Genomic DNA, 21,626 nt, shown 5'->3' with positions numbered 1-21,626 from the left:
CTCCTTCCTTTTGCCCCAGTCTGTGCTGCCCACCTTGTTCGTACTTTCTACCCTATCTACTATGATAACAGTGATGCAGATATATGAGTAACAAGTGTAAAGCTGTTGCTATCACACCTCCTGTCTAGGCCAGTTATGCCCAGCGCTTTGATACTGATGTCAATACCAAACGTTGGACTTCCAATGGTTGTCACAAACATTTTACCTCTGTCATTTTCATTTTTGAAATGTGAAATAGAAAGGTGAAACGACTCTGCTTGTGAATGTGCTGTTGTCAACCCTTAAGACACATTTCAGTTGTGTACTGTTGTGCCATTTGACAAACGTCAGACTCAATATTGCACGTGTTGGTTTTCTGATAAATAGGAGATCTCTAACCTACTTTGTATTCCCACAAACAGCCAACTGTAAAGCCCATTCATTGGTCAAGATCATTCTAAATAATCAAATTGCAATAGAACCATTTGGATGTAATGTACGCGGCAGAGGGAATCATTCCTCTTTTTTCCAAAGCCTTGTGATGAGGAGAATCAAGCTTACAGTACCATGCCCTTGTGCAGGGAACAGAGCAGGCCAGTCTAACAAATTTATGGTCTTTTAGACCAGCCTTAGAAACGTATTTTCTAGCGATTCCCATTAATCAAACCTGTTTCTTCAAGTAGAAAGTGTGGAAAGTACAACAGAGGATCATTCACGGCAGTAAGGAAAATGCTGATGTAATACATTGTGATGGTTTCCTTTCTCTAGCTACAGGTCCCCCTGCCCCTGGGAAGAGAGTCTCATCTAATTACCATAGTAACTGACAACACTGTAGCCCAGTAATTTGATTTATATTAAGTTATACAAGGAATGGATTAAGATCTTATAAAAAAATGCATAGCATCATCTGCAAAGATGTTACATCTGTCCAGGTAATTCTCTTTGTTGTTGTCCAGGTAATTCTCTTTGTTTTTAAAACTTGCCCCTTTGTAATCACATGATCTTCTGTTAAACTGCTTTAATGTGACGGTTCTTGAAACCACAACCTCAGAGACAGGGGTCACCAACCATCGCGAAACACCTGTAATCTGCAAATAGGATTGGTCTGGCAATGAAAACATTTATTTTTAACAAGCTATATATACTTTGTGTGTGTGTGTATATACAAACCCGATTCCAAAAAGGTTGGGATACTGTACAGTTGTAAATAAAAACAGAATGCAATAATGTGGAAGTTTCAAATTTCAAGTTTCAGAATACAACACAGATGACATATCAAATGTTTAAACTGAGAAAATGTATCACTTTAAGGGAAAAATAAGTTGATTTTAAATTCCATGGCATCAACAGATCTCAAAAAAGTTGGGACAAGGCCATGTTTACCACTGTGTGGTATCCCCTCTTCTTTTTATAACAGACTGCAAACGTCTGGGGACTGAGGAGACAAGTTGCTCAAGTTTATGAATAGGAATGTTGTCCCATTCTTGTCTAATATAGGCTTCTAGTTACTCAACTGTCTTAGGTCTTCTTTGTCGCACCTTCCTCTTTATGATGCGCCAAATGTTTTCTATGGGTGAAAGATCTGGACTGCAGGCTGGCCATTTCAGCACCCAGATCCTTCTTCTATGCAGCCATGACATTGTAATTCATGCAGTATGTGGTCTGGCATTGTCATGTTGGAAAATACAAGATCTTCTCTGAAAGAGACGAGGCCTGGATGGGAGCATATGTTGTTCTAGAACTTGGATATAACTGTCAGCATTGATGGTGCCTTTCCAGATGTGTAGACTGTTTTCTGGAAGTATTCCTGAGCCCATGTTGTGATTTCCATTACAGTACCATTCCTGTATGTGATGCAGTGCCGTCTGAGGGCCCGAAGACCACGGGCATCTAGTATGGTTTTCCGGCCTTGACCCTTACGCACAGAGATTGTTCCAGATTCTCTGAATCTTTGGATGATATTATGCACTGTTGATGATGATAACTTCAAACTCTGCAATTTTTCTCTGAGAAACTCCTTTCTGATATTGCTCTATTATTTTTCGCCGCAGCATTGGGGGAATTGGTGATCCTCTGCCCATCTTGACTTCTGAGAGACACTGCCACTCTGAGAGGCTCTTTTTATACCCAATCATGTTGCCAATTGACATAATAAGTTGCAAATTTGTCCTCCAGCTGTTCCTTCTCTGTACATTTAACTTTTCTGGCCTCTTATTGCTACCTGTCCCAACTTTTTTGGAATGTGTAGCTCTCATGAAATCCAAAATGAGCCAATATTTGGCATGCCATTACAAAATGTCTCACTTTCAACATTCGATATGTTATCTATATTCTATTGTGATATACGTTTATGAGATTTGTAAATTATTCCAATCCTTTTTTACTCACAATTTGTACAGTGTCCCAACTTTTTTGTAATCGGGTTTATATATATATATATATAATGACCACTAACAGGTGAAGTGAATAATGCTGATCATCTCATTATCATGGTACCTGTCAGTGGGTGGAATATATTAGGCAGCAAGTGAACATTCTGTCCACAAAGTTGATGTGATAGAAGCAGGAAAAAGGACAAGCGTAAGGATCTGAGAGACTTTGACAAGGGCCAAGTTGTGATGGCTTGACAACTGGGTCAGAGCATTTCCAAAACTGCAGCCCTTGTGGGGTGTTCCCGGTCTGTAGTGGTCAGTACCTATCAAAAGTGGTCCAAGGAAGGAAAAGCGATAAACCAGCAACAGGGTCATGGGTGTTCAAGGTCATTGATGCACGTGGGGAGTGAAGGCAGGCCTGTGTGGTACGATCTAACAGATGAGCTACTGTAGCTCAAATTGCTGAAAAAGTTAATGCTGGTACTGATTGAAAGGTATCAAAACACAAAATGCATCACTCTTTGTTGCATAGGGGGCTGTGTAGCCGCAGACCAGTCAAGGTGCCCATGCTGACCCCTGTACTGCCGAAAGCACCTACAGTGGGCATGTGAGCATCATACCTGGACCACGGAACAATGGAAGAAGATGGTCTGGTCTGGTGAATCACGTTTTCTTTTACATCACGTGGATGGCCGGGTGCGTGTGCGTCGCTTACCTAGAGAACACTTGGCGCCAGGATGCACTATGGGAAGAAGGCAAGCCGGCGGAGGCAGTGTGATGCTTTGGGTAATGTTTTGCTGGGAAACCTTGGGTCCTGTCATTCATGTGGATGTTACTTTGACAAGTACCACCTACCTAAGCATTGTTGCAGACCATGTGCACCCTTTCATGGCAATGGTATTCCCTGATGGCATTGGCCTCTTTCAGCAGGATAATGCGCCCTGCCACAAAGCAAAAATGGTTCAGGAATGATTTGAGGAACCCAACAATGAGTTCAAGGTGTTGACTTGACCTTGATATTCCCCAGATCTCAATCCAATCTAGCATCTGTGGGATGTGCTGGACAAACAAGTCCAATCCATGGAGGCCCTACAGTACTTAGCAACTTACAGGATCTGCTGCTAACGTCTTGGTGCCAGATACTATAGCACACCTTCAGAGGTCTGCCTTGACAGGTCAGGGCTGTTTTGGTGGCAAAAGGGGGACCTACACAATATTAGGCAGGTGGTCATAAAGTTATGGCTGATCGGTGTATATATACAAATCTGTTAGGTCTATTTATTTTTAGGGGAGGTATGAATGACTGCCTCCACTAATCTTTCTTTAAAACAAATGCAAGCGCCTGGAGTTTGCTGAACGACTTTGACTCATGGATCACGTGGAGTGCCAGGAGCAGGTGAAACAGAAAAAACTCTTTGGCTAGGCACACTGGCATTTGGCATCCCAAAAATACCTTCACACCTAATGTAAAATATGGAGGTGGGTCTTTAATGTTATGGGGGTGTTTTGAATTCTCTGGTAAAGGGACTTGTAAATAAACTCTAGCAAGCATAATGGCCCTTTTCCACAGTATTATTTATTATTTGACTGGAGAACACTCTGGAAGGGATCTCCAGCTCTTCCGCCACACAGAATCTTTCCAGATCTGTGGATAAAAATGTGATTCATGTCTGGAGACTGAGATGACCGATCACTTTGACTCTTAATGTTTTGGTGGGAATACAGTACAGTTATAATTTCGGAAATGTTACATTTTGGTTGATTTCTTTGAATCATTGATTAAGCACAAAATATTCCACATTACAATAAAGCTAATTACCTGTGATTTAAAGTTTATATAGCTTTTTTGTTTGTCTTTATCAAGTTTAACTATCTTTTACCTGAATCTGACCGCAAGTCAAAGACAACTTTGGTGTCACAAATGCACTGACATCCCAGAAGGATTACATTTAGAAAGTAACCTATGCAATCCTGATAACACAGTTGTCTGTCAGCCAAACCAGTTGGAGGATATCTCTCCTGTCTTGTGGGATTGTCAGGCCCACAGTATTTAGCATCCTGACATTCTCTATTGTGGGTTTATTCCACTTTTTTAGGTTATGGTTCCGCAAAACATTCTGAATATGCCCTGCTGTAATGATCCACCAATTACTATTAATGGGATTATTATTTCATTGATACCTTAGCTCGCGTCATCTGTCTAGTGCTTTTTCTTCTAAACAAAGTGTGTTTCAAGTAGACACTGTAATTCAGAGTTTTAAAACATATAGCTGGCTGGAACAACAATACAATACAGTAGTAGTCAGTACATTTTGCGATTTGTGTTTCATGTAATATAATTAGTGGCTAGGTACAAAGTGACCAGTTACACAAAGGGTTATTTGTCTCTTTGTTTTTCAAAGCATTTTAATTAATTTTAATAGCATACATACAGATTAGATTAATTATCTATGTTGTTCTAAAAGTTCATAGCGCATCTCGGTAAATTGTGCTGATTTATGTTGTACGAGTCATGACTCATGAGTTAATTATGCAGGGGTTGTGGGTATGTTTCACGATAGTAGAAGCATAGTCTCATTGTAAATCAACAACTGTTTCTCACAATGCATGCATCAATCACATTGAGGTGTCACCTTAGTCTTGGTAAATGTCCTGTGAATTGCTACCATAATATTGAGGCTAGCAGGAGCAATCTATGTGAATCGTTGTTTTTTTTCTCTCACAGAATGTTTATTTAGTAGTGACGGTACAGTGTACAAGTTTTTTTTTTCCTGTTGTGTCTAACTGAGAAATCAGGAAAGGGGTTAGGGTTATGCTGTGTAGACCTTCACTGTGTGCAGTAATGCTGACTTAAATGTGTGGTTTATTGTGATCTGAATATACTGTAGAGCAGTGTTTTATCAGCAGGGCTTTAGCTTGGTGATTATGTTGGGGCTTGGACTGCGAGAATGAACTCTAATAGTAAAATGGGTAACACTTTATGTTGAGTGTCTCAAAAGTGTGCCTGTAAATGCTCTACAGATCTAGTCTACTGACTATCTGTTACATTTTAACTAACTTTCTACTAACCCTTATCTAGAACCCTAACATTAACCCTTACCCTAAACATTATTCTAAACCTAACCTTAATCTTAGCAAGCAGTTGTTTGTTGAAAGTTTGTTGAAAGTTTGTTGAGAGTTTGTTGAGAGTTTGTTGATAGTATTACTATCTATAGAACATCTACAGATGGAAATTGGGACTCTCAAAGTAAAGTGTAACTGTAGAATGTGCTGTAACTGCTGTAACTGCTGTCCCTCTCCAATAAGCCCTGTACTGCAGCTTCTTGGCCTTGTGCTTTTATACATTCTGTTGAAGGGAAGGTTTTTTGGTTGTATCTCGTCTCACAGATGTCAATGTCAGGTGTGCTTCTGTGTAACTCCTAATACCTCTGTTTACACAGTTAAACAGTGTTCTTTTTGTTAATTGGATCTACCATTCCCTTTTCCAGTGTAAACATCTGTCAATTAAATCACACCATCATTATTTGCATAGCCTAATAAGTAGAATAATTCCTTCAGAAGATTGAACTGTACTTAGCTTTCATTTGTTATCATTATTAATATTTGCTATTAGTAATTACTATTAATTTGATGGTGCTATCTGTCGGCATGCTGATATTAGTGTGTGTGTTTGTGTGTGTTGTATATAGTAGCTAAGCTCCTTAGATTCAACAGCCTAATGTAAGAATGCAGTAGGAAAAGGCACGTCCAAAGAGTATATGATCATGTGTGTCATCATGCTGTCTGAGGGTTAGATGGATCATTCTCAATGTGGTAGAACAGCCAATCTTGGCTCCTCATCAGTTAGGGGGAAGGATTTTCAGTAGCTTTCTACTGATTTATTTATTTATTCTGCTTGTCTTCTCTCCCGGTAATCGCTTGGATTTATTCACCTGACATCTTCCCTTTTCCTCTGAATGAAAGGCAGGTGGTCGCCCTCAAATAATGATGAAATAATTAAATTGGAAAATGCGGGCTTTGAACGGGATTAGACATGAGTAGAGAGAGAGAGCAATGAGGAAAAGATGAGAGGTTCAAAGAAAATAAAGGAAGAAGATATCTTTTCTACTTTTTTTGTCTGTCTTTCTGTGTGGCCCTTTCAGTCCTGTATCAGATTAGTCAGAAAGTGGGTAAAGAGTGAAGACTTGCTCACATAAAGTTCCCGAAATCGAAATCGAAAAATTCAATGATCATTGTGTTTACAGCTACAATGATACTAAGAGTGACGTGTGGGGGTAGTATCTCACTGTTGTTTGTTTTTAACTCCAGAATGTTGTTACTTACATTCTGTGTAACATCATAGCCATGCCATTTTCTCTGCTGATCTGAAATACAAAAATGGACTGAAATACCAGAGTTCAGTTTGTATGAAGTGTTGAAATATATCCCTGGATTAGGGCTCTTCTGAATGAAACTGAGGATATAAAGAATTTTATTTGTGGGCTAGCAAAGATGGAGGGGCACAGCTGCTCAAACAGCCCCCCCGAAACAAACCACCCACAAACACAGGTGCGTTAGCAAATCACTGTGCATTTGCTAATATTGGCTTGTACAGTGTACATTATGTTTGTTTGAGTTCACAGACCTTGTTGAAGTTTGATTTAGATTTTTGTCAGTGCAACCTAAATGGGTTCTGTACATTTTTGATCCAATGTGATGCTTGTATCTTCGAAGTGTCTCACTAATTTCTTCCTTAACTGCTGTCTCAGTGTAATTGGATTTGGCTATTTGCAGGGGCTATCCACTTGACTGGGCCTATTGATTCCCTACTGGATTGTATTTCACTTGTCAAGATGTGAGCTCAGACTACAGTAAAGGGCGCAGCTTGATTTATCCATAGCATATAATCCCATAATGAAATGAAAGTAATATCACCGCCTCTGATTTCATACAAGGCAATGCATAGTGCTACTATATATTTGCCTGTTGCTATGTTGTAGCCTCTCTGTGCAGCGAAGCATCGATTGATTATGGTAGAACGTGCCTGTTAAACCACGTGATGTGTTTCAGACCTATGACTTTGCGAAGGCGGCCAATTAACAAGTGACCTTTAGAACGATAATGTAAAGATAATGCTCTCGGCGTAGGCTACAGACAATACAAGCTGTACACCTGTACGGAACAGTACAGCCATGTGAAGATTAATTTTGTGGCTGTTTCTCTTATAGTGCATCGAGATTGGAGATTGCAGAGGGATTGCAGTATTCCAGTCACCCTGACCTTTGGCTGAATGTCCAAGTAATGGCCATAGCCCTGAGCAGTAGCATCTCCTCCCAGGGACCTGGCAGGGGCTGTTGGACAGAGGCTTGGCCTGGAGCTCAGTATCTATCCACACAATAACTAGGCATATCTGATCTAAACTGCAGGCACTGATCCGGGCCACAGCCAGTTGTCACAATCAATCAGGCCCCGGGACTAAAAGAACTGGCTTTAGCCTTACTGTGTGAGCATACTTCAGTATGGCCTCTGGCGCCAGTGTTGTGTTTAGCAGCACGGAACGTGTACAGCATTGAATTCAACAGGAACTATCCTGCACTGAAAGACTTGAATATGGCTGTGATGATGGTGGTCCAGGGGGACATTACCACATTGTTTGTCACCCATATTGGTCTGGCCACACCCACCAAATGGACACACCCACCAGAAGTATACCTAAAGGCTGAAAAAGGTGTGCACCAGTTTTGGGGAGACTCAGTAGTCACTGAGGTGAAATGTACGTCCCCCCGGGTCTAGACCCTAATAACCCAGAATGAGCCAGGCCAGCAGGGTTCAAGCTGCTGATAACTACTGTGTTGTTAGTCTGCAGACATTCGTTTCAAGTATCTGGATCTTTCTGATTATCACCATTCAGACCATGTCTCTTAACCTGTGGCTGTAGCTGAACATTGTGTTGGATGATTGAATTATTGCGTTGGTCCCTCTAGTGGCAGTGATATGGACATCAGCAATGGCTGAATAGTGTTTTTGTGTATTTCTAACCAAAATATATTATGGGGACAAAAATATCCTCAAACTGTGGTAAGATCAGAAAAATATGACTAGTGGAAGTATTTTTTTCTTGTCCCATTTTTAAGGTTAAGTGTTAAAGTTAGGTTTAGGTTAAGTTTAATATTGAGGTTAGGGTTAAGGTTAAAGTAAGGGTAAGGTTTGGGTGAGGTTTAGGCTGAGTCTGTGTGTGTGTGTGTGTGTGTGTGAGGCTGAGCTGAGTCTGTGTGAGTGTGTGTGTGTGTGTGTGAGGTTGTGTCTATGTGAGTTTGTGTGTGAGGCTGAGTTAAGTCTGTGTCAGTATGTGTGTGAGGTTGTGTCTGTTTGAGTTTGTGTGTGTGAGTTTGCGTGAGTTTGTTCATGTGAGGCTGTGTGTTAGTCTGCGCGTGATCCTGGTTTTACTATACAAGCCCCACCTTTTGACTACAGTACCACAACTGACACTTTTTGAGGCAGACTATTGTTCTTCTCTTACTGTCTGAGATGTTGTGTAATAGAGCAGAATAAACACCATCTGTATCAATTCTATTGGTTGAACACTGGTGCCCAAGTGTTATATGTCAGACACACATTTTCACCCATAGATACCTTTTCACTTGTATTCTGAAGAATGTATTTTATTTTCACTTGCACGGATTCACTCTGCCACACACACACACACAGATACACTCGTGGCCATATTTAGGACTCCAAAATACTAAGGTCATAAGTCTCTACAAACTTTATACATGTCTCCTCTCTGGATACCCCTACCAGAATTATGTTAATTATAAACATGTTTTGTTACATACATGAGATGTAGATTGTGTATCTGTTAAAATAAAATCAATGAGTCAGGAAGAGCATGTACTGTATATGCAATTAGTATATGTTCTATAAAAATACCCACATTCCCAAAATGCCAAAATGCCCCATATTGAATTAATTATATATCTACCTTTGTAATTCACTAGAACACAGTCATCAGTCAACATTTTATTGATTGAGGCTCAATTTAAATGTAGCTACATTATAATGTATCTAGTTAATTATCACCACTGTCAACTTTAGCGAAGTTAATGTAGCTTGAATATTTGCCAGGGTCCTAATCACTTTGCTAATGAAAAAACAAAACAAAAACGTTTTCAATTAAGCCAATTGGGTCCAATGCCTTAGCTCATTTTAACTAGCCAGCAAACCACCCAGCCAAGCCAGCTAGCTTAGACAATACAAACTATTTCATCAGAGTTTAGATGATATCTAGAGATGAATGATATTGAGAATGATATTAAACTGGTTACACTACAGTTATTGTCAAATAACAAAAATATCAGTGCTTTATCTAGCTGTGTATCATGCTTGTGTTGTTTCTAAGCAGTATTTAACTAACTTTACACTACTACTCCTGCACTACACCTAAGACTCTTCGCCACTCGTGCAACACTGTCAAAGTACCTGTGCGTTAACATCTTTGCTAAAGGATAGGCAGTTGGTTGGCCCTGAAGTTGTGGAGGCACTTGATCCCCAGACAGATTATGCTGGAATTAGTCTAAGACAGAAATCAGTAAGTCTCTGTGGCCAGGTCTCAAACAGCACCTCTGAGCTGCCCTCCTCTCAGGGTGGTTGAAGGTTGGTATATACTCCTAATTTATTTCAAATATGATGTACTTGAAATAAACGTATTTAAAATGAATTAGGCGTATATTATATGCTTACTAAAATGCTATTTTCAATCATGTATTATAAGTATACTTAGTATGAAATGAGTGGGTACAATTAACTCACTCAGGTATGCTTATTACTATTTAATGTTGTGAAGTACAATTTAAGCGTTTGCAATAATCAAACATTTAAATAATACACTGCGCTGTATAGTCATTTTGACATTGTGGAACCATCCCTAGCACCAGATTGTTCTTACAGAGTCTGGAGTAATAGGACTATAGATGTCAGTGGTTAAAGATTTCAGGTCTCCATAGGCACCAACAGGCTAGTGTGATCTGTGATTGATTTATGTAGCTTAAAAGCTCTCCTATTATTGCATGTGACTCGCTGTCTGGTAAAACAACAAACTATCCTTATTGGATGGGCCTTGGGATAAGATGCAGGTTGTGAACAGGGAGATGAATTAACCCTTTATCGAGACTTTGAAGGAACTGGATTTTGACCTGTTTTAGATTAATTCCAAATTCCAAAGTGAATTAATGTAACAAATGAATTTAATATATAAAAACAGTATTACAATTACAGTGCAAGTATCAATGATAAAAGTTCTCCGGAGATTCAAGGTGTTTGCAAGACCCCGCTCCGGTTTTTAATCCAAAAATTAAAAAGTGGGGCTGGTTTGGCTAACCTAGGAATCACAAGACAAGTCCTGATGAAATGACCCCCTTATCATCTAGACACACATTCTATGTCTCCTAACACCATATTGTAAAACAGCGTGATCTACTCATGGGTTCAGCACAGGGTGATTGAGGCATGGCCTTAAGTTCTGTAGTCAGACCAGAGATTGTAACATAAACATTCTGACAAAAAGAACATGACCAGACACACAGAGTAAAGGCTAGGAAAAAACAATTAAGGACATCATTAAAAATGGCTATACTAAATACTGAAGAATCATTGAATATTTAAATAATCATAGAATTGACATTTTTTTGTTTGAAGACCCCCTGCAACAAATTCACACAGTCTAAACCTTTCTTTGTGTGAATGTACACTGTTTACTTTGTTGTGATTATAACTGTTGAAATGTCTAATGTCTCACAAGTGTTTCTGGCCATTAGAGAATATTTTTCAAATTTTCACACTTATCTGTTCTGCTTAGTTAGACATTCCTTTGTTTGTGATTATTTATAGTTTTCACTATGAAAGAGGCAATTTATTTATTTACACACAATGAAGTTGTAACGCTATAATTGTTGGTTGATGAAACACAACTATAATGTTTTTCATCTGAGGACATGATTACTCTAAACTGCCATCTCTAAGCCAATAGCACATTCTATTATTTCCCCTGTAATTTCTCTACTTCAGCCTCATCCACAAAACTCCCTGACAGGATTTACAAATGTATATATTTTTTTTTTCTTTGGACCTCGGTGTCCATCCTTATTCTCAGTTAGCGTGAATGTTGTCTCAATGAATCTGACAGTCTGTCTCCATCTCCAGGTTCGACTACCAGGAGCTGCTCCACAACTCCAGCTTCTGTCTGGTGCCTCGCGGTCGCAGACTGGGGTCTTTCCGCTTTCTTGAGGCACTTCAGGTACGTGGTTTGAAGTGTCCCTAAAAACACCCTGTCACTCCGAGGCTCCTTGCATGTCCAAGCGGTTCCCTTGGTAACGGGCACTAGACGTCAGCACGGCAGCCTGCGTAGCTCTGCCAGGCCTGATTCTTGGGTTATTGGTATTGACAACCTGTCATCTTTTCAAAAACAGCCCGCAGAGGATTTCTGTACTGTGGACACAGAGGAGAACAATTTTTTATCTCTTTTAACACCTCCCACTTTAATTAACACATGATTTGCTCTCTGTCTTCTTCTGGCATGTCGATTTGGACTGACAGAAGCCTGTCCAACTGAGTCTATAGAAGTATCTGAGGACTGTTTATGACTTGGAACCATCCCAACATGAATGTGCATGTACACCAAACAGAGCCGCGAGGAATCGAGTTGGAACGACATATAATAGCCTGTTATCACAGACAGATATACCGAGGAAGAAGCACAATAATTTGTGACCCAATCTCTACAGGAGTACAGCGCAGTATTTAGGCAGACGCACTGTTCTGCAGGTGACAATTCAAATGTGGTAATAATCATCTCACTGAGTTCCGACTGAGAGCTTGTTGGAATTGCAGCCCCTGAAGAGTGTGCTATGTGCTGCCTTTTAAGTGGAAGGCAGTTGCATTCCACACCCAGTTTTCAGAGGGGACACTTTTGAAGCGGGAACATCAAAAGGCTTTTAGACATGACACAGATTGAGCTTTCTCATTGTGTGAGGCAGCTCTCCCCCATTTGTCATCTCTATCCGTCAGTGAGGCTCAAAGGAGGGCTGTTATGCAGATGGGCGTAGGGGGGAGACGGGCCGGTGTGGGAGCAGACAGTGATTTGTTTCCACACAACAGCACAGGAGAGGCGGAGGAAAGGAGAGGAAGATGACGACGCCTCGACACGAAGCCAGGCCATTGGAATCACTATAGAGCAGAGGGGATTTAAACAGAAAGACATTCCACCAATCCTGGAATTGGCATTTCTCACAAAGCCTCCCTAAGCCACAAATGAGTGTCAACTTTCAATGGTAGAGATTCGAGTCTCGCTTGAAATTCCAGCATTGGATTAATAGTTCTGTACAGTTCATTACACAGCCTTGGTTTTCATTATTTTATAAATCAGCATACATGATGGATGTTGACAAAAAACACTAAATCCTATTAGATTCCTCTAATGCATCGCCACTGTATAGAAAATTAAAAGGGATTGCAATGAACATTTGTACATTTACATTGTAGTCACATAACAGACATACTTAACAGTAGTTTTCATAGTGGTCCCCCGTGGGATTCTGACCCACAAACCTGGCATTGCAAGCACTATGCCCTACCAACTTCGCCACACACATGCTCACATTGCAAATGCACAATGTAGAGTAACACACATTTCATTTAGCCACTTTGGTTAGTGTACCTCTGAGCAACCATTAAAAGTTAATCCTTTACGAACTTACTTTGATAGAGAATTTAATCCCTGTAAAAGTCTGGCTTAAACTTTGTGATAAACAGGTTTATGAGTTGCTGTGTTGTTTCTTTTAATGGCATTGTGTGAAAAAGATTTAAGGATTAAAAAAACATTTGTCATTTCCATTTCATTATAAATGCACTGGTTTGAGGCAAACCGCCAGTCCTTTTGAATATTTAAACAGACTCTGACAAATGAACTGTGTTCAACAAAGAAAAGATACATTCAAAAGAATATTTATTGTATATATTTGAAGGTATCTAATTGTTTACCTATTGGTTTGTGTTGTTAGTGATTCATTCTCTGAACTTCTGATAAAACCCAGTAGGTTCAGCAGAAATGTTATGCAATACGCCCTATCACCTTGTGACTAATATTTCACCTGTTCTCTGCAAAACCTTTTGGTAGACCTGACTACGAAATATTCTCATACTTTAATGTAAAGTAAGAACTGGACTTTCTCTTGAGAGACCCTGATGGACAGGAGAAGTGCATTGTTATTTTTTCCTCCTTCCCTCAGGCTGCCTGTATCCCTGTTCTACTGAGCAATGGCTGGGAGCTGCCTTTCTCAGAGATCATCGACTGGAGCAAAGCAGCCATCATTGGAGACGAGAGACTCCTACTCCAGGTAACTAGTGATGGAGACGTAGTCTCTACGATACTGTTCTCTCTCTCTCTCTCACCCCACTGATGCCCTACCATAGCCTCTACCATAGGCTAGAACACAAAGGCATCGCAACTAACTTTGTGCTCTAAAGTTGCCCTTAGTAATAACCACTGGGGTGGGTAACGTTGACCTCCTATCTCTGAAATGAATTTATTTACAAGATATTCATGTGAGACATATGCCACAGGACCACTGGGCCACACTAGGCCACCCAAATGAGCATTTTAAAACGTACCACTTCTCTGTGCAACTTCAATGTACATGTTAAATAAGAAAAGAAAAACACTGTTACTTGTAACATTCCGTTAACTCCCAGACAACTTTCTTCCATCACTCAGCATTACGATCAGCCAAATCTACAGTGATCTTTTGTTAGCCTCACAAACAAGCCATCCCTCAAGTTCACCCACAGTTCCAAGCACCCGGGATCAGAGGGAGTCATTCCTCATCTTTCCAGCCACACCCAGGGTTTCAGATTGTGGTGTTATGAAACTGTACGTGCATGCACTAATCCACATCACCAGGGCCCCATTTATCTGTCTCCCAAAGTCTCCTGGAGACAGGGCCCTTTGTCAATAAACTCTGTCATTAATTATGTAATAAGATGTATGATGTTTGGATTATTTAATGAATGAACTTATCAGCTGCTGCTACCTATCTGCCCTTTCTTCTCTGAACTAGGTGGTGATTAGTCTAGCGAAAAGAAAGAGGGTTGAAATATGATACTGAGGACATGAAAATGAATGGGGAAATGCTGCGTGCCGAGATATGACCGGATTTCTCTCTACGGTGTCATTCCCCTTCTTGTCTGGTCTCCACCCCCCACTTATGAAGTCAGCACAATTAATAAAAGATCTGCTGTTGGCACTGACCTGGGAATGACCCCTTGTGCAATAAAAATCTCACAAAATTTTCTCAGACAGCTCATACACACAATAATGGGATTTTAATTTGATTTTCACTCAATTGCACAATTTAGTCCACACACAGTGCAAAGGCGGCCTATTAAAACCCATTAATGGTTTTAATTCAAGTCCTGTAATTATTTGTGATTTTACGCTTTTCGAATGAAAGACTTTTAGTGATGCAAATGTCTTTTCTCACTCTCTTCACCATCTCATTACAAAGAACCTCACCCTAAAAGCTTGGTAATTGTTGTCAGATATGTGAGTAAGGACAATATGTTTTGACAGGATATCAGCCACTTTGGGAAGTTTGGTCTTCAAAAGAAAGATAATGACATTGACAGCATAGGCAGGAATAATTGTTAAATCACATAGGATTTGGCACTTAGACATTACAGAATAGAACTTCAACCAAAGTGGTGTCCGAACAAAATTCATACAGGCCTCGGACACTCAGTGTACGTTAGATGAAAACATTCTCAAAGGTGAGGGAAGATCGGGGAAAAGGTTTCATCTCATGCTTTGTGGTCTTTTCTTGTCATGTTTGTCAGTAAATATCAGTGGATAATGCATCTTCCATTTAAATCCATTTAAGCAAATAAAGGATGTCTGACACCTCAAGTCACTACAGTGTTTATGTTACAAAGCACGTTAAGATATTTACATACTGTATCTAATGTATAGCTAATCCCTTAACATGCTACATTAGCACCCACTGTGAATTTGTGTAAAAATATATATACATATATGTATATATATATATATATATATATATATATATATATATATATATATATATATATATATATATATATATATATATATACACAAACTCACACACACATAGTGCTGTGAAAATGCATTTTCTCCCTGTCTGATTTTCTGCAGTGCAAATATTTCACATTGAATTTAGTCAAATCTTTTGTGGGATTTAGTAATATGAGGAGGGAGTCTGAGAGCCAAAATTAAACCTAAGTGCATTTTTTATTTCTTTGGTGTGCTAGCTAATCAAATATGCAATCTTCTGGTGTGAAAAAATGTCCTCACCCTGGTTAATTCATCCCATTGAAAAGGATTATAATGGTCAAGTGTTTGAATACCTTGGTAAACAATCAGCCTTGACTTGCCCAATATAAATTGGAACAGCTTTGGCCATTGCCATTCGTTTGAAGTTGTCAGCACATAGGTTCCAAAGCCACATCATGCCTTGATAAAAAAAAAAATACCTCCATAAAACAGTTGTTAAGACATATTTATCTGAAAAGGGTTACAAAGGGTTACAAACCTTTTGACTGAGTTTTTGGGTGGCATGGACCCAGTTACGTCTGGTGAAAACCAAACACTGAGGGTCAAGAACGGTGACACCAGTGTCAAGGTTTGGTTTTGCTTTGCTGCATCAGGAGCTGGACAGCTTACCATCATTGAGGAAACTGGTGTATGACTTGGTGTCAGAACTTACCATCATTGAGGGAACTGGTGTATGACTCGGTATCAGAGAAAGAATGAGAATGTCTGAATTCTGGTGCTGTGAAACACAACAATAACTACAGTAAATCGGTGGAGAATTGGTTGTTGCGTAACTTTAATAAATAAATGAAATGAGTCTGGAAATGTTCTGTGTTTTGTATACTTGTGTTACCTTTAATCTAGTATTACACTTGGAAGACTGAAGACGTGATAACATTCAGTGCCAAAAATATGCAAAACTGATAAAAATCAGACAGGGCCAATACTTTTTCATGGCACTGTAGATTGAAGTAAACGTATGATTATCAAGATAATAATGTCTATCCAGCTTTGTTTAGGGAGGTGCTATACTGTCTACACATGCACACAATACTGCAGTGTGTTTGTGTCACTCCATAATGAGAATGGGGAGAGTTTTTAAGGCAACACACTGTTTTGGTTTTATACAACAATCAAGTTGTCGCACCAGCTGGGAAAAGGAATCTCATTACATGAAATTACGTTGAAGAATGAAGCGCAACAACCCAGCACAACATGTGGAGTAGCTTATTCCCCTACAGAGGAGGCACTGATGGAGAGAGAGTGGGGCTGTGATTTGATTTGCCTTATTTATATCCTGCCTCTGACTGTATTAAAAGTAGAGATAGAGTCAAACGGCAGCACATCAGACAGACATTGTTTCCGGGCTCCAGTGGGCGACCCGTTCATTGTGACAATGATGATTTGTCACTCCTGCCCCTCTCCCGCCGCGTGTCACTTTGTGAATAGTATGTTTCTGTTTGTTTGTATAATTGATGAGGAGCCTGGAGAGGAACGATGCAGTGCCCCTGCGCTGGTTAACGGGGCGTCATTGTCGGTTCGCGCTAGCTACAGGAGTGACACGAACCCTAACTGTGGAGTTCAGACGCTCCCACGCAAAGCTCATTTCCCAGCCTATACCGCTTTTTACGCCTCCCTTTATTTATTTATTTTTTTCGCGCGGCCTGACATGCTGGAAATACCATCGGAGAGGATAGTCAGCAATGTCAACCATTATTACTAGTTGCAACAGCCCTCTACGGGCCTACCAAACATATGACAGGGTCGTTTGACCACTGAGGACCGCTGTTGCAATGTCATTGCTCTCTCAAGGAATAGCCTCAAAAGGGACGTTAGCATTCTTCAGAAAGATATTGTTATTGCTCCCGTGGGAAGAGTGAGCCACTGTGTTCATGCGCCTCTCACTGGAAGGAGGATTTCACCTAATCACATCTGCCCAGAGAATAACCCATGTCCCCCCACTCGCTCACACTTGTTTAATTTTTCACTCTGTCCTTTTTTTTCTTCCAGGTTCCTTCAATTACCAGATCTGTGGACCATGACAAAATATTGGCTCTCAGGCAGCAGACTCAGTTCCTCTGGGATGCTTATTTTTCTTCGGTAGCAAAAATAGTATTAACTACATTAGAGGTAAGCTCTTCCATTTATATAACTGTTCATTTGAATGGAGAGTGGGTGGGGAGCGGGCTGGGAGGTTTGCAGGGCCAGACAGCCAGCAGCCAAGATAACGGATGGCCTTTTCTATAATGTGCAAAAGTGGCCGGGATGAATTGATGGTGGCTGTACAACAGCTTTCCCAAACCAAGTTCTTAATTTCCCCTGTTTTTTTTTTCTTTCTTACTCCTCCTGACAGTCTGGCTTTTACTTTGGGAGTGTTTTCCAATCTCTCTTTTCTCTTAGTCTCTGGGGGAAGACAGACACAAAGAGCTTTCATCGACAACCCCAGAACAGACAGAGAGTCAGGACCTGCCATGATGAAAAGGGATTGCAGTTCAACAGTTTCCTCAGGCGTCTTAAATGCCTGGAGACTCTGAGGAACTACAGCACGTAGACAGGTAGCTGCCAGGGGTCCTTAAAAAATCCTCCCTGTGTTATTCTGTTACTATTCATTATCGTCACACCCCAAAATGTAGTGGTCCCTCGTGCAGAGCACAGTTAAAATAATTGTAATATTTCCCCTGGAAAAATCAGAGAATGCTTTATATTTAGATATGGATTGTGTGATGTGTGAGGCAGCTTGGCCGGAAGGTATGAGAGGCAAAGAGCAAGGTTTCCTCTGGGGAGAACATTTCTTCCTATGATCTGACTTTTTTAATGGGATTTTATTACTGTAGAATACTCCAACCTGTCACCCACATGTGTTTGTCTCTGTTGTTTTCTTTCACTTCTTCATCTGGAGGGTGTCAGGGTTTTATATACCCACTTCATTCCCGTCCATTTAAAATGCCTACGATTAACAGCTTCAAATCAAAGACAACAGAAGGAGTGAGGAGGATGAGGGAAAAAGTGAGGAGGGTATCTGACGTTCATGGTTCTTCCAAGAAAGGCTCAACAGCACTTTGTAATGACTTATGCTCATAATAGGCCTGAGCATTATCATAATGCTCTCTGCTTTCAGATGCAGTGGGGGAAATGAGGCATTCTAAACAAACCAACCTCACTGGGCTTTGGTGAGGTTGGCGGTAAGTGCCAGCTAATTGTCCATCTATATCAAAAGGGGCCTCTAATGTCTGCTGGACCTGGGCAGCCACATGGACACTAAACTGTTCTGAAAAATCACTGCGGTGGTGGCTGTTTGAGGTCCGTGACGAACAGGCAGATCTTCCCTTACAGCCAGTTTTATCAGACCCAAATCTGACCATAGATTTTGTCCTACACACTGCGATTTTGCCGATGAAATTTACTGAGTTTACCAAAACTTCTCTACAGGTATAGTCAGACGGCGCAGTTGCCACAGATATATTCCTTTGGCAACAGAAACAAACACCTAGCAGGGAATGAGCTTTTTTTAGGGGACCCCCCACGTCCGCTTGCTCGGGGGATGCTTTTCAAAGCTTCTCTCACAACCTCATTAGGACCTCTTTTTCAAACGGAGGAAGCAGCCTGTGTAGCGCCAGGCTATAATAGGAGAGCTGCTCAGGCATGAGTGTAGACTTAACCACATGGAGGTCTCTGGCTGTTTCTCGGAGGTGGAGCCGTGCCCTTTTCTATTTCAGGACAGACAGTGAGTCAGGGGTCCATTAGAAAGTGCAATCAAAAGCATATGGCTGATAAATGAGATGACTGCAAATGATGTTAAATTGATACTGCGTATATCCAGACAAACTCATGCATTAAAGTGTTATATCTTTGCATAAAGTTTATTGAAGTGAGCATACTATTAGCTGAGTGTATTGATGGAATTGCAAATGTCTTACAAAGCCTATAGATAGTGATTAATATTTTATGCATTCGTATAAAATGATTTTACTGATAATCAGTCAGTATATTTTATATTGTTATGTTGTTGTTGTTTCTTGTTGTTTTCTACAGTGCCCTTGGGTTTCTTGTAAGGCACTTTCAATCCCATGTATTGTAATTATTATTAGTATTATTGTTATTATAAGGAAAAAAGATTCTATTCACTTCCACATTGTTTCCCTTTTGTTAGATAGAGATGTTGAGAGATGGAGGTTGTAACAGATTTCAAAACTCTTCCAGGGTAGTATACAGGAGTATCCTTGAAGAAAGTCGTGACTATTTATAGTACCTATACAATGGGCTTAGTGCTGCCAACAAGGCTAGGAAAGACTGTGACTATTTGGGGGAAAACAGTTTCAAACAAGTTTGTTGATAGCGAGGAACCATTTAAATTCACAGCTGGAAAGTAGAATCCATAGATATGTTATCCATATGCCTTTTGTTGATGGGAAATGTTTTGCCAAACCCTGCTACCTTTGAACGTGTTTATATCCCCTCTCCACCTATATATGGATGAGCTGAGGATGTTGACGAGTAAATATCCAATCACTGATATAAAGACATTTCCCTTAGTTGTTGGCCGAAGCTTCGGTATGGCCCCTGGTGTTGCTTTCGGCATTTCCTCCATATTGAGAAGACCACGTATGTGCTCTATGACATTGCAGACTTTCGAAGAGAAACCAGAAATTTGATCCTGCATATAATGGCATTGACACTGTTCACCCAATCTAAGTCAGTGTAAAGGGCAAGGTCACTGGGAGTGCCGACCTGTTAATGTTGTCAACGTGGAAATGGTGTCATGGGACCTCCTTTCCATTTCCCAGGAAATCCCAGTTGTCATGGTCAGTGGGGGTGTGTCCAGCTGCCCCCGGGGCACATGTGCTGCTGCAGTGCGGGTTTGGATCTGGCTTACTGCAACAACCCTTTCCTCTGTCTTACCCCACTTTCCTGTCACATATAGCCTAAATTACCTGAAAAAACTTAGAAAAATCTATTTCAAGAAAGACAAACACCAGGGTGAAAATCCCTGTTGTTCTGTCCCTGAGTATGCATACTCACTAGCAAGTAACTATACTAAAATTAAATGAAATAGAACTACTATCCCATATATATGTATAACAGTGGAGTAGAATTCATACTCTGGATTGAAAATGTAACCTTAAACTTCCCTCACAATATGGGAGTTGGTATGATTAGAAATGAAACTCCTTAACACATCCACTCATTTTATTTCTACATGTAACGATCCCAGCCGAACATGGATCATTGTTATGTGTTATGTTCCTGTCCGTCCGTGTTTTTTTGGCGTTTGTCGTTTAGCTTATATGTTCTGTATATTTCCAGGGCACAGCGCTCGGTTTTGTTTTAAATTGCATGAAAACCTCCTCAGTTGCTCCTCAGTTGCCTCCCATTCCTTCAAACATGACACTTCACACCAACTATCCCGTATTCTGACTATTTTGTTGCTTTCCCCCTCTAGCTGAAACAGATATAAATGTGAAATATACACTATCTATTATAGTGTTTATTTCTAAAACATTGATTACTATATACACTATATGAAGTTTTCTAAGGCTGTGAATTTCAATTTTTGGACAATTTTCCTGTTCTTGAGTGGGCCTGTTACTGTAGACATTAAGCAATTCAGTAATCTCCAAAATGCACACAGAGTATGTTATTCATAGGTTTATGTAACTAAGTAGAAAAACTACAACCAACATTGATAGCGGACACTGATCTTGTGAAGTCCAACCATTGCATGCAAATTATTCTTTACAGACTCTGAAACTTTGCAAGTCATGCTGTCAGATAAGCTGCCAGTAGTATGCTGTTTATCATAGAAGTAGCACGGACATCACTATCACTGTCAACAGTGCCTGGCTACCAGCCCAATGCCCACAGCTACTCGTAAATCCAATGGACAACCAGTCAGAATGATAACTGAGCAAATCTAACAAACTACCAGCTGAACTGGGTAGCAACGCTAGAACTAGTGTCGGAACTGTTACCTATTGGAATGATGAAATTAGCGTGCTTAATGGAAATATCTCAGTCATAGTTTTAATATAATGTTGGTAACCTGTTGTAGAAAAGCAAATGTACAGGTTTTGGTAAAACAATGTGGTCATAAAAAGGGTTTGTTGACATACGCATTGTGATTGGTTAACCATGTTCTATGCCATACTAGAAAAGCTTTGTACAGTGGGAGGACTATC

The 21,626-nt window shown here is 40.3% G+C and overlaps 1 protein-coding gene across 2 annotated transcripts in view; it reads left to right on the top strand.

The window, feature by feature from the left end:
- Window positions 1-21,626, top strand: part of LOC105017786 (exostosin-1) — a 214,498-nt gene that overhangs the window by 160,525 nt on the left and 32,347 nt on the right. For both annotated transcript variants that reach the window (XM_020055998.2, XM_020055997.2), the window contains exons 3-5: window positions 11,529-11,622; window positions 13,613-13,720; window positions 17,461-17,580. In XM_020055998.2, the coding sequence (XP_019911557.2) occupies window positions 11,529-11,622; window positions 13,613-13,720; window positions 17,461-17,580 (322 nt within the window). The remainder of the gene's footprint in view (window positions 1-11,528; window positions 11,623-13,612; window positions 13,721-17,460; window positions 17,581-21,626) is intronic.

The sequence above is a fragment of the Esox lucius genome, chromosome 18 (genome assembly GCF_011004845.1).
Source record: "Esox lucius isolate fEsoLuc1 chromosome 18, fEsoLuc1.pri, whole genome shotgun sequence".
Classification (NCBI taxonomy): Eukaryota; Metazoa; Chordata; class Actinopteri; order Esociformes; family Esocidae; genus Esox; species Esox lucius.
This window is presented reverse-complemented; position numbering and strand designations above follow the sequence as displayed.